Genomic DNA, 14,597 nt, shown 5'->3' with positions numbered 1-14,597 from the left:
TTAAAAAGCACACCAGCAACAAAGCAGCAGCACTGAATTATAGCACAAAAAGCACAACACAGCAGGATTATCATCATCATCATCATCATCATCATCATCATCATCATCATCACCAGAATTGAGGTTATTTTTTTTGTGTGTTTAAAAATCAATCAATTAATCAGTTGTTAATTTGCGTGTGGAATCAGCCAAAAAAATCCAAACAAGATATTTTTGGAATTCAAAGGTCTCTCACCAAATGAAATTGGGTGAAGGCTCAGATCTGACTGTCCGGGGAATTCCCAGCAGAAGGGCCCCTGAAAGGCAAAGATGGATGTTCCCAAGTCACACAATTATATCAGCTCTCCATCTCTCTCTCTCTCTCTCTCTCTCTCTCTCTCTCTCTCTCTCTCTCTCTCTCTCACACACACACACACACACACACACACACACACACACACACACACACACACACACACACACACACACACACACACACATCTGCACACAATCCTACACCGGCCAGGTTTTATGCAAAAAGAAAACGTGTTCTCCCTGGAAATAATGCGTCCCCAGGCTTCTCAGTTATTTAAACTACTAGCTCCTCTCTGCTGGCTCAGCCTTCCTCCTGGGTGCATGTTCGGCCACATTAGTATTAATCTTACACAGATGGAACGGGGGGAACACTGGCTCTGCACTGGTTTGCGTGGCTGTAGCTACTGGCTGGCTGGTTGTTAACACATTTTTTTTGCACTTTGCTAGAACATTGCATGTCCTCCACGGCCTTCAGAGACGTTCAGGATCAGGCAGCCGGTCTGGGGATCCACCGTCACCACAAAAGTTGTTTTTTTTCAAGCTCTAACTATCATGATTTCGACACAGAGGAGTAAATAATATCATCATGCGTTTCTTATAGATTATAATTTACGGGTCCCCAGAACGGCCACTGCTATTTCCATCCCGTCGCCGTGTGCACTAAAAAGTGAAGTTGTGAACTAGCCTCACTAGCTTGTTTTGAATGCACCTTTTTCTTTGGAGCGGGAGGGGTTCAGAGGTTAACCTGGCATATTTGTACCCGCTGCACAGATTCAGATCTCACATCTTTTCTTAGACATGTCAGAAGATGATAAAGAGGACAGGGGAAGGAAGAAAGACAGAGGAAGGACATAAGGGAAGGGGGAGTTATCGATTCGCTAAAAGGAAGAAAGGACATGCTAGTGGAAGCCTCAGAACATGCGGAGAAACGCAACAGGGCGTTGAGTCTACCGAAGGGCTCTGGGACCTAGACGCTGCAGCGCAAGTCGCTTCCTCCGCAGCGAGACCGCTGGAGTCTATTTGTACTTGTGCTCGACCCCGGGGCCAAGCTAGATAACTTCTTTCATTACGGCTATGCAGTGAACACTGTGGTTATTGGTGAGAAAGACACACACACACACACACACACACGCACGCACACACACACACACACACACACACACACACACACACACACACACACACACACACACGCGCACGCACACACAGATACAAATACGTATTATCCCTTTAAATGTGCATGTCCAACACAGAGTCACACATTCCCTGGGGTAGTTTAAGTTCACAGAGGTTATTCAACGGTCAAATAACACAGCAAGGAAAAAGAGACGACAATGCCCTGGAGCTATTTACACACACAAAGACGAGCACAGAGAACACACAACAAACTGCTGTTCACATTTGCTACAGTAAGATGTCGGTGATGGAAGAGGCTCTATGACGATTCAATATGTAAATACATTTTGAAAAAAAACGTTAGTAAAGCGAGCGGACTCTCGGGTCGCTCTGCGGGTTCGCTGCTGACTAACACCGAGTAGAACCGTCTGCGGGACGGACGCAAAGACCGAGGTCCATTGTCACGGTTTCCCGGGCCTGACGCCACGTCTCGGTGGCCTCCGATTTTTGCCGATGACGTAAGCGTGACCCCCCCCCCCCCCTTTGAGCAAACGTCTTGTCTGGAGAAGACAGTGAGCTGCAGCTGACAGGCAACAATGGTCTCTGTCCGGAGGTCTGGATCACAGGGGGGGGGGCCCCGAATAGAACCCGGGCGATTCGGGTAAAATCTTCGAGCGCGACGCTATTCGTGAATTTCTAAATACGGTAAAATTCGATTGAGAAATATCAATCCTATATGCCAAAAAAAAAGTGACCGCAACAATGCATCAATGAATGTGTGAGATGTGGGCTTTTCTCCTGCAGCAGAGGTTAAGGCTGGATGGATGCATGCGCAGAAAGCAGAAGACAAAAGCGGGGGAGAGGTTATTTGGAAAAAGCGGAGCGCTGTAAGGTCGGCATAGGCCCGGGATAGAGAAAAGCCTCGGAGGTAAAGCCCGTTGGACAGTGTGTGGGTGGTGCCTGCTGACCACGGGGTCGCTCATTAACAGCCGAGGAGGCCAGGCATCCCAGAGTTCCTGGCCGATTGTCTGGCTAGCCCAGGTGCACGGTCCATTCAGACCGCAGGAAGCCCCCCTTTATCCCCCATTACTCTAAAAAAAAAAATGGACAGAGACGCGGTCAAGGAAGGTGAACGTGATCCCGGGTCTGCAAAACCTAGAGCGGCGGCCCGCGTTGCCTATCCGGTCCCTTTGGGCCCATTGTTGGGATCCACGGAGTCATTGTGGCTCGGCTGAGACGCCATTCTGTTTTTTTGTTTTTTTTTATAATATCAAAAACACGTCAGCTCTTTCCACAAAGCCTCTCTGCGGCACACATTCTTCAGACTGAATGGGAATAAAATAAGTACGTTCGGTGGTTGTAAAGGCTGAGGTGGGAGGTCTCACAGGGCCATAAAAATGGCCAGATTCCATCACTTCCTCCACACTAATTACCATACACTTGGAGCAAGTGCCCTCCCCTCTCTTCATCCCCCGTGCCCATGCTTCACTACCTCTGACACACACACACACACACACACACACACACACACACACACACACACACACACAATAACGCACAGCGAGGCGCAGTTGGGAAATGGTTAACACTCCAGCCGTCCCCTGCTGCCAGTGAAAGCCCACGAAACAATGGAGACATTGTTCAGCCAGGACAAGGCTGCAGACTCTAAGGCTGTGTGAGCGTGCGTACGCACGTGAATGTCAGGAAAGTAGTGTGTGTGTGTGTGTGTGTGTGTGTGTGTGTGTGTGTGTGTGTGTGTGTGCTCTTAACATTTGCATGTTCCTGCCCCAATTCCCAGAATGGGAAATATTAGAAACGTTACTCAATAACTACTGTTCTACGCCTCGTTCTCTTCTGTTCTTTATCTATTCCAACATTTCACCCAACGACTGTGAGATGAGTCGGTTTAATGCCGTTCAGTCAAATGATGTCATGATGACATTACCAACATGAGCCGCCCCCCCCCCCCCCCCCCGCTGAGCCCCTCGCTGCACTATTGTTGACGCCATCAACAGACGCACATGTAACGCACTGGATTTACAAGGCGATCTGTTCTGGTGTGTTGTGTTGTGTCACCGTCTAAAATAACGGCTTCCTAAAATAAGCTAATTCTCGCTCGGTAGACACAGAGTCTCCTCAAGTCCGCAAATTAAAAACATCACAATAGAAGCCGGGGCTGTTTACGCTCTCTCCCTCCGGAGCTCTGTGCGGCAGAAAAAATAAAAATAAAAAAAAAGGTTTCTTGGACTCTCTGCCTCAAAAAATACACATCAATAGGCGGATAAATATTGAATAACTTTCAGCCAATGGCATAAAAGTTCAGCGGCGGCAGGTTTTGAGGCCGCCTGCGGGGTGGTCAGGCACTTCAAAGGGTCCCGCCTGGCCCCCTTTGAGGGCATGGTAAACAGGGGCATACAGCGCCGCCCTCAGAAAAGACCAGACTGCGTGAGGTCACTCCCCCCCCCCCCTTTTTCTCGGGCTGATCCTCACGGCGTTTCACCTCGACTGAGCCTTCCAGCCAGAAACCAGGGCGTCCGTCTGCATATCCGTCCCTGTCCATCTCTCCTCCGATGGCCGAAAACTACTTCCCGAGAGGCCTTATCCGCAGCCATCTACGTCTCTCCCTCTATCGCTCGCTGTCGCTCCATTGTTGTTTCAACCGTCTCGGGGTCAGATTGCCGTTATCTAGCGGGGGCCAAATCCGCAGGCTTCTTATCGCGACCGACGCAGCCTGCGAGCGCTACAGACGGGGGGGGGGGGATCAAGGCGCCCGAGTGTTTCTCTGCATGTGCAAACAAAAAGAAACGACCGTTTACGGACGGATTTATCAATAAGGGGGATCACCGTACCGGAGCGTGCCGGCCTACAGCTTCTGGTACAAAAAAAACCCCAACAATCAAGAAAAGACTTGACTGATTGAGCGGGAGTCCGTGTGAGGTTATCGTTGGCATTCGCGACGCCGTCCGCAGTAATCTGTCTTTTCTATATGTACAACAGGCCGGTATGATGCAAACCAGGGAAACATTCAAACCGCGCTTCCTTCTCAGTCAAGAGGCGGATGCCGGAGCAGGAGCGGCAGGAGCGTCAACGATACGAGCCGCATTTCACATTCAATTTGATCGCTCGCCGCTAACGGCCAGATGAGCGCCTATGCGGCGATGCTGCAACTCCTCTGATCTCGGCGGCCTGCGTGTGTACTCTGTCAAACGGATCACACCGGGGCCCGGGCAACACGACCGCAAATATTACAATGCATTCTCTGGTATCGATCAGCGTCAGCACTAATCACCGCGTCGGAGTAACGGGGCTCCCTCTGCTCCAGTCGGCTTCTGTCTCCTGCTCAGAACTAACGCTTGAAGAAAGAGAGAATCCAGAAGGTTCTTTAAAACTTCAGTTATTTATCATCAAATCAAACTGCTTTTTTTGGGGGGGTTTTTACCTGCAAAGACACCTTTAGAATTTGGGCGAGTCTCTTAACTTCATTTTGGCTAAATTTGCCTTCTGAAGGGCAGAAACCTGAGATCCAAATCAAGACCCTTTAGTCCATGTGATAGAACTACATGCTACCTCATGCTAACCTCTTTATTTTTGCATAACCCTTTCATATAATTCACTCGGTGCGTTCACTACACTTGTGTGCTTGCGGGTGGCTCTGTAGTGCGCTTCTCGTTTCCGTCTGACTGGTCGGCCATCTTTGTTTGTTTCAAGTTCTGTTTCTGCCCCTCAGCCTCTCGTGTGTTTCTGGCGTTGCCTCTTTGTGTTTCCGAGCCTCGTTAGTGTTTAGCCTGACTGTTTGCATTAGGCTACGGCTTTCTGTGTGCACTGTGGGAAAAAAAATAAATAAGATGCTTTTGCCAAAAAAACATGAAACCCTATAGATCGTTTAAGCAGCCAACGAATTTAAAAAAATATACATTACAACAGAAAATGTCCATAAAATGAGGTCATTCTGAGAATGTTTAACTGCAGCCATTACGCTTTACTGTTGTTCTCAAACTTCCTTTAACAGAAAACCGTAAAGCAGTTTAGACGGCCGTGAGGCGGTGAGTGTTTACAGCCACATGACTCACAGCGGGATAAAACCTCGAGTATTTACCTGCTGCGCGACCAGTTTAATGACTTCATAGGAAGCCGGGACTCTTTTCCTCCTCGTGCTCCTAAAAATAACGGAGCAAGAAGAGGCCCCTGAACTCTTTGGTATAAAAATAACAGCAGCGTCGCAGGAGAGAGAGAGAGAGAGAGAGAGAGAGAGAGAGAGAGAGAGAGAGAGAGAGAGAGAGATAAGGAGGGCCTCGGTTCTGTTCAGAATGACGCTGTCATCGCTAGCTCTTTGTCTTAAATGCAACTTTTGACAAGGTTTCTGTTTCAAATAAACGGCCCTGTCGACTCCTGCTATTTTTAAGACGTGCTTAACTTAAATGGGCAAAACACCAAAGGGCTCCTCGGCCTGCCAACTTGTGCGTATCTGCTAGAAATGGTATTTATTACGGACCGTAAAAGTAACTGACGTGATCAAAAGTGACTCAGAGGGACACTCTGTCTTGAGAGTGTAATTTGTGTGATAAAAAAAAACAACAAAACAATCATCGCTTCACCACTCGTGTGAGCTCCATGGCGACTGCTGACTGTGTTGTTGCACAGAGCGCATAAACAAAAAAAAAAAAACAGAAACAGGGTCAGCCGTGTATTATTAGCGCCCCGGCGCTGAGCGGCTGAACCACGGGAGCTATTGTATTCATGAGCGCACAAACTCGCAACTTTCAAATGTTTCATTTACCACAACAATATGTAGATGATGTAGAAGCCCGACTCTTTAAAAACAAAACAAAAAAGTAACAACCGTGTCCGATAACGGCCCGGGGCGTCCGCGATCACCGCGCTAATTCTGCTCGATCCCCACACTCATTGATTTTTCCTGGCTGCACTAACCCGGTGACCGCATGCGCACACCTCCCCGTGTTCGACCTTTACGCTGACCTCCTGAAAAAAAACTTTACGCCCGTCAGTTAACTGTTCACTCTGGAGCTGCTGTGCCTCGTAGATATTGACATGCCTGGGGTGGATGCTCTGTTGCGTGTATGTGTGTGTGTGTGTGTGTGTGTGTGTGTGTGTGTGTGTGTGCGTGTGTGCGTGTGTGTGTGTGTGTGTGTGTGCTGCGTATGCCCCTAACGGCCGTCCGAGCCAACTCTCCTGCCAGACTGCTCCTCCGACTCCACGGATAGGGTAATCGATGTTGAAGGAACGCCCCCACACTTCCCTCAAAAAGACGAGACGTTAGCAGCCCAGCGCTAGCTCTTTCTCCTGGAAAAAGTTGTCAACAATAAAAAAAAAAAGGCCCGTGTTCCATAATCTCCCAGCTCAGTACAAGGCCGGCCTGGGTTTATCATTTTCTCCGGGATTACTGTCCAAAGAACAACCGCTGCGCCTGCCACCTCCTGATCGCTCACCGACAGACAAGAAGCTCTACTTTCTGGGGTCCTGGTCATTATCAAACAACGAGATTACATGAAACTGACTGGGTGTGTTAGTGACTGATTTAAGGGTCAGCCCCCCCCCCCCCCCCCCCCCAACCAAAAACATCTTATTAATGGGAAGAATGGGAGGGCTTTAATGCCGAAGACGAGAGAGGAAAAGCAGGGCTTTGTCTTTCTTGTCACGAATAAGGGAAGAAGAGCTGGTGAAAGAAGAAAAAGTACCGGGCGGAGTATTACTTACAACGATGTGTGCCGGTGACGGGGACCTGGCATCTTTAAGTGCTTGTCTACTTTGAAGACCTCCTTGTTGAACATCTAGCAGGGGCCATTTCATCTGTAGGTACTGAATGGCAGAAAGGAAACAGAATGGAAAGAAAGAAACAAAACATGTTAACAATGCAGAAAGCAAAAAAGAACAAATTGAAAATAAGACAACAAAAAAAAAAAGGGGGACGACGACATTTCTTGACGGGCGTGTGTGTGTGTGTGTGTGTGTGTGTGAAAACTCAAAGACATGGAAAAGCAAATGAAGACCTTCAGGATGGTGGATGAGGTGAGGATGAACGTGTCTGAGTAGGAAATGTTTCATTTTTAAAAAAAGTAGCTGACGGATGATTTTGGATTACATAAAGAGTGTGTGTGTGTGTGTGTGTGTGTGTGTGTGGGGGGGGGTGCAGAGGTTAAAGGTACTGTACACGGCTCATGTCTTTAAGATGACCTAATGTCATAAATGTGACTGTTGTCAGGCTTTTATTGGAAGCCATAAAGAGGTTAAAGCATGGCGTCTCACCACGCTCCTCTGGGACTAAAACCTCCTGACTGCTCCCATAAATGATTGACTTGGCCTCTATTAGAAGTCACACACACACACACACACACACACACACACACACACACACACACACACATAGACAGATAAGCAGAAACAAGGGTCATGAGAAACATCTGTCTGTGTTATAAACTGGGTGGAGTCCTTTTAATTTGATGACAGAGATCACTGTTCTACCTAAAATGGTTCCACTTGTATCTCGATACATTTCAATCCCCAAACACACACACACACACACACACACACACACACACACACACACACACACACACACACACAAAAAACAAACACAAATCTACCCGTCATCAGAAACCACTTTTCACAGAGTCATATGGAAATGGATGGATGGCGAGAACTCTCCGTGGATTTGTCAGCCTGCTGTTGACCTTGCTGCAGTGTGTGTATGTGGTCCAGACTCCGTCAATGTCACGGCCACCTAGTTTGAGGGAAGCGGGTCACGGCAGCTGTTTTCGGCTCCGAGGCCTTTGGACTGGCTACAGTACTAAAAAGGTAAAAAGGACCCGAACGCACGTGAAGAGGGGAAACTACCGAGTTACTTTACGTTCAAACGTCGCCTTCAATGCCACTTCAACTGCTATGAGCTGCTCTATTACACGCCAGACATCCTCTTAAAACAAGTCTGACGGGTGAACTTGGACTTGGATCTGTGCCTGCGATGCCATGTGGACATAAAGCCTTCAACGTGATGAAGGAATCTAACCTCTCCTTTCCACACGCTCAGAGTCTGTTGCTCAGGAATATGCTTTCTGAACCCTGGTCGATCATATTTCGTGAGATCGTGTCATTCTTTGACAATGACGACCTAAAAGTACATTATCTCACCATCACTATTGGCCCAAAAATCACATTTTTGGCACACAAGTTTGCCGTTTCAGGAACTAGAACTTAATTGCAATCATCGTCCGATCCCCTAAAAACAAAATCGATGAAGAGCACAAAGAACTCTCTTGTGGCAGTTTGGCTGTTGGGATGCAGATACATGATTAAATGTCTTTGTGTCGGTACGCATGTCGGAGGCCGTGTGCGTGTGTGTGTGTGTGTGTGTGTGTGTGTGTGTGTGTCAGAGAGTGAGTGTGTCGCGACCCTTCCTGAGACTGTGTCTAAATCAGTGGTAATTAGCGAAGAGTTCACCGCGGGGTGCCTGCCAGTGGTAGACGCTGGAGGGAGTTATTGACTCCGTGTCCTCGGTTACAGCCGGCGTAAAGGAGAAAAAAAAGAAAGAAAAAAGAACCGCTTCACTTCCCGGGTCTCTTTCTCCACCACGACCACGCATTTACGACCCCGAGACGGCTTTTTTTTATTTATTTTTTTTTTTTATTGCTAAAAAGAAAAAACTGGATTTGTTTATGCTTGTTTGTATGTCCTGAGAGTGGAAAAAGGAAAGGTTGTTAAAAACTCCACAGTTGAGGTCTTGTGGGTTTTTTTATGGACCCCCCACACTCGGTATTAATTGCCATGGAGGAGCGGAGACAGGAGGAGGAGAAGAAGGGGGGGGGGGGGGGGTGTTGTAGCAGTAAAAGAGGAGGAAGAGAGTGACGGGGCTGCTGTCATGTATGAGGTAATTCAAGACAGTGTCCATTGGTGCCAGGGTGGGGGGGTGGGGTGGAGTGGGTGGGGGGGTGGGATTGTGAATCCAGTCATGGGAAAGTCCTGCATTGCGTGTGTGCACACACACACACACACACACACACACACACACACACACACACACACACACACACACATGCTCACACATGCAAATATTCAAACACAGCTGTGGCCGGGGAAAGGGGTCGAGCGAGAGGACATTCTGAGTAGGTGTGGTAAGAAGCGTGAAGGTGACACCCCCCCCCCCCCCCCCCCCACGGAGTGTGGTGGAGAGACACTGAACGACTGCAGAGAGAGAGAGAGAGAGAGAGAGAGAGAGAGAGAGAGAGAGAGAGAGAGAGAGAGGGAGGGGGGGGGGAGAGAGGGAGGGTGGCGCAGCGCATGCCCTTACAAGTGGCTCACTTCAGGCCTCGCTATTGCAAATGTTCTCACACACTAATCTCTCCTGCAGGTTTTACAAGCATGCCAAGGAAAACGGAGCCCTGGCAAGCACCGGGCTTTACCAACACCCCCCCCCCCAGCCTCCTTCCTCTTCCTCCGCCCGCCCGCCTGCCCCGCTACCGACGCACCCGCCTGGCCTTGAGTAGGCCATGACCCCTGACCCCTCACTGTTGCTCCAAAGCCCCTCCCTGTTCCCCACTCTGCGACCTGAAAACTCTCCCGCTATGAAGGGGGGCCCCCCGGGTATCTCAAGAGCCATTCCCAATGTGACAAATTGCTCCGGAGTTCCAGGATAACTCTCTCTCTCTCTCTCCCCCCTCTGTCTCTCTCTTCCTGCCCCACACACACACACACACACACACACACACACACAGAAACACCATCACGCCCCCCTCGACAGGCCCCCCACCCTAAAGAGCCACCCAGTGACTGTGCTCCAGCTCCACCGGGGTTGCGCAGCAGACGGCTTCTCCTTCTCCCCGCTCCCCTTTCAGCCCCCCCCCCCCCTCCTTTTCTCTACCCCTACCCTGCGCCCCTCCTCGCCTGGCCAGCCCCACAATGGGAGCTGAATGACTCAATTGTCTCTGATGAAGTGAAAGACAAGGGAGTCCTCTAAATCCTTACAGAGGGATGAACTCACTCTCGCTGTTCCGATTTCCCCCCCGTTCCTCCGCTGCTTTCCCAAGAACAAGAAGGGGGGTGGTGGTGGTGGTAGTATGTGTATGTGTGTGTGTGTGTGTGTGTGTGTGTGGGGGGGGGGTGGTTTACAAGGGCTATGACTAATGATTATCTTATCTTATCCCCAAAAACCGTATTGACAAAACACTCCGTCGATCAATTAATCTGCTACTCGTTTTCAGCACTTTTATTTTTACTATATATATAGACATATACATATACATATACATATATACATATATATATATGTATATGTATATGTTTGAGCAGGTGCTTGCTATTTGCACGCCGGACTACTCACCCATGTGAGTTCGGCTGCTGCTGCTGCACCGAGGAGGGTCTGGCATGTCATGAGTTACAGAGTGTTAACCCAGATCCACACCGACTGTCATCACAATGAAAACAAGCTGGCCGCTGCCCCCCCCCCTCCCCCCCGGTCCCGGTGTCACCGCTCGTGGCAGCAGAGAAGCGGGGGGGGGCCGACAGACAATGAAGGGGCATCCTGAGCCGCTCACACACATCATCCTCACACGTCTGCACACCGGCTCTCCTCCGCAAACCGCCGTTACGAATTCAACAAGCTGGCACGGAAGCAGTTTGGCCTAAAACCCGGCGCTAGACTCTGATCCTCCCAAATACAAAACCATTTTTTTCCACATCCTATCAAACATTAACCAAACGTCAATACCGGCTATTGACAGAGGAGGGGAGGGGGAGGAGTTTTACTCATGCATTTTTTAGTGGGAACGACGGAGAGTGCAGGATTGTTCCGGCCGCTTGCCGGTCGGCAACCAGCTTTCTTTTTTCTTCCCCATCAGACGTGTTCATCGCATCACGGCTTGTTCCGTTTTTTGTTGTTTTGGATTAAGAAGCAGAAGGCTTCAGACCAATCAAACAACAGAGCTCCTCATGTGCCAACATGGCTCCCAAACCACTGGTCCACTTTCCAGTAGGGGGGGTCCATGGGACAGATGACGAGGACCACCGGGGCTCCATCAAGCATCCCAGCCATGTGGGAAAGGAGGGGGACGGGGGGGACGGGCAGAGACCAGACAGACAGACAGACAGACAGAGAGCAGCTTGGGTTCAGAATTCAGCATATGGACACTGGGTGTAGCTCTAGAGAGTCCAGCAGATCTCCGACCCATCTGTGACATCACATAGTGATATATATATAGAGAGAGAGAGAGAGAGAGTACACATACAACACATGTACATTCACAGCGACCCCCCCCCCCCCCCATAAACGAACCGTCACGCTCACACCTGAACAACAACGCTCGCCCACATTTGAGCGCTCTCTGGTCGACGGGCCCCGGCGGCTCCTCTGGGAGAGCGCTAACAGAGATGGGATTGACAGCTTGCAGATTACACCAATCAGACCGCCGTACTAAAGAGCTTTATTTAAGTCTGAAATGATCAAGGCTAGTAAGAGGAGCCCATTCAAAGCTCTCTGCAAGTAAACTGCACCGAGCTTAAGAGATTAGTCGTCCAGTTTGACTACAATTTTTATCCCGTTTAAAAAAAAAAAAAAACGAGAGCTGGGGCGTATTGTCTCGATCTGTTTGCGGATGTTTGCCCGTCGGTCTTTGTCTTCACTCGCAGGTGCATTTTACAAACACATGATTTTTAGAGAAGGGGACAGGGAGACAGGGGGACAGGGAGACCCTTAATGCAACGCAGGACCCTTTGAAATCCGCCTGTGGAGGAACGAGTTCACCGCAAAGCCAACGCCAGTATCGTCAAGAACATCTCGACAGAAATTGGGAGAAAGTTAGCAGACACAAGAGGGCCCATCATGACTGCTTTGGTTCTACTAATGCACATTTTATGAGTTAATATTAAAGAAGAAAAAAACACACACACACACACACACACACACACACACACACACACACACACACACACACACACACACACCCCACCTGCTCTAATAGCCGCAGGCATTTTGCAACCAGGAAAATAAAAGTGGAATGTGGGATGGCCTGGGGTTTGTGTGCCCTGGGGCGGGAAGGGGTCCGCTGGGCCCATATTTACTCCAAAGCCAGAACCGCTTGGGGGTTCCACTGGCCCTGACAGCATTGGGGCCGCCAAAACCTGATCCAAAGCCTCCCCTCCTCACCTCCTCTACCCTTACTCCCTTTGCCAACTCTCTCCACCTCCATCTCTCCTTCTTGCAGAAGAACTCGTGTACACTTTTTTTTTTTGCTTTCCCCACATGGAGAATGTGCTCATGACCTCTCCACACCAATACACTATAATACACCAACTCACACTATACTCACCCCTTAAAATGAGGCTGTAGAGACTACTGTTGTTCATAATATCTGAGAAAGTATGAAAAAGTTTCTCAGTTTTTTTATTTAATGTTGTGGTGTCCTTCCTCTCACTTCTGTCGGGTCTGCTCTGGACGCGAGTTTCGCTCCCTTAAACACCGGCTCACGAGATAAGTATGGCTTCAGCCCCGACACTGTTTACTTAACAAGTGTGGACAAATGTGCTGTTCAAACACCAGCTGATTGACCGGAAAGTTTCAAAGGGTTGAGCAACGCGCAGATGACGAATCTGTCTCCGACAATCCCAAAGCAGACGGCGGCGTCCGCTAGTCCAACGTTAAGCTCAAATGCACCTTCCAGTAAACGGTTCAAATGATGACGGACCACACACACACAGACACACCACACACACACACACACACACACACACACACACACACACTCACACACACACACCTGGATGCACACGTGTTCTCAAAGGCAGTGTCAGGGTGACATGATTGCAGTCCAAAAACACACCGACTTCTCAACAAGCCTCAGAAAGTAAACAGCGTTCCATTTCTGACTTTTGCACCCCCCCCTCCCCTTCTGTCCCTCTCCACCGGGTCATTAAGAGGATCTCTTGGCTGCTCTATAAATACTGTGGCAGGGAGGGTGAAGGCCAGCAGAGCTGGCCGGTCTTCCCGTCAGCCCCCCCCGCTAATGAACAGGCGCTCTGGCACCTTTAGCTTCGTGGCTCTGCTTGCAGAACGCCTCTGCTTTCAGGTGCTTCTCGTCTCTCTTCTGAGCGAGTGACGATTCCTCTTTCCTTTGCTTTGTTCGGACAGAAACGCAGTTCTGACTCTCACCACTAGGGTGAACAGACCGAGTGGAGTTGTACGTCACGAGACCGGAAGTTCTTATAATAGCAATGGTCTTTCTTACTCTCACTGGAGTTATAATCATAGCCAACATTCCCATGTCTGGTTAGTAAAGTGCTCAGTTATTCCTAAAAAAGTGGCGTAGGTTAAGCTCATTTTTGTGGCGTGATACCAAATCCTAATTTATAATTTACTGTTTTGTATCAATCGTCAACATAATGAAGTCCTTCTACGTTCATTCCGTCGTTCGTCATCCGTGCAACAGGATATCTAGATGTTCTTATTCAACTGGATTTACTGGTTTAGTCCTGAGGACATTTAGTCTTTCATCGATTTCCGAGAAGTAATGAGCGTCGTGGAGGAGCGTTGAAAATGAAAACCCAGTCGCCTTTGACATTGGATTCGGTTTCTTTTTCCCTGCATTATTCTTCTATCTTCTTTTAAACATGCAGGCTCTCTCTCTCTCTCTCCTCTCTCTCTCTCTCTCTCTCTCTCTCTCTCATGCATCAACTTGTTAACATCTGTTCATGCTATCGCCTAACTAATTAGTGCGGACATTCACTGTGATTTGCGGGCATTCCGACATGCCGTATAAATACACATCGCTGCGGTTATTAATGGCGGTCGGGTAGAGGAGCAGGCTGATGGATCGGCGGGGCCAAAGATCAGGTCCCGGGCCTTCCTGGTTTGGAGTCCTCGTACACACTGACCTACTTACGGGATACATGGAAGTGCACACCGCACGTCTGCAGGAATAGGTGTGTCTGAGCCCCTTACGCAAGGCCGGGCCAGGCATAAGAAGGAGAAGAGGTTGGGCAACTCGTGTGTGCGCGCACACACACACACACACACACACACACACACACACACACACACACACACACACACACACACACACACACACACACACACACACACACACACACACACACACACACACACACACGCGCTAACATGCTTACCTTTTGTTTTTGCAGGAAGCAGGGTTTTGGGGCGTGGAGGGGAGAGTTAGAAATGTGAA

The 14,597-nt window shown here is 49.2% G+C and overlaps 1 protein-coding gene across 1 annotated transcript in view; it reads right to left on the bottom strand.

The window, feature by feature from the left end:
• LOC137886688 (transcription factor 7-like 2) overlaps positions 1–14,597 on the bottom strand; it is a 37,581-nt gene continuing 22,984 nt past the window's right edge. The window contains exons 4-5 of the mRNA XM_068729245.1: positions 7,126–7,227; positions 1–296 (exon numbers count right to left, since the gene is read on the bottom strand). Of these exons, the coding sequence (XP_068585346.1) occupies positions 168–296; positions 7,126–7,227 (231 nt within the window). The 3' untranslated portion in view covers positions 1–167. The remainder of the gene's footprint in view (positions 297–7,125; positions 7,228–14,597) is intronic.

The sequence above is a fragment of the Cebidichthys violaceus genome, unplaced genomic scaffold (assembly GCF_023349555.1).
Source record: "Cebidichthys violaceus isolate CVI_PGR_0920_01 unplaced genomic scaffold, fCebVio1.0.p SCAF_45, whole genome shotgun sequence".
In the NCBI taxonomy this organism is placed as follows: Eukaryota; Metazoa; Chordata; class Actinopteri; order Perciformes; family Stichaeidae; genus Cebidichthys; species Cebidichthys violaceus.
The sequence above is the reverse complement of the archived record's forward strand: the minus strand, read 5'-3'. Positions and strand labels throughout refer to the sequence as shown.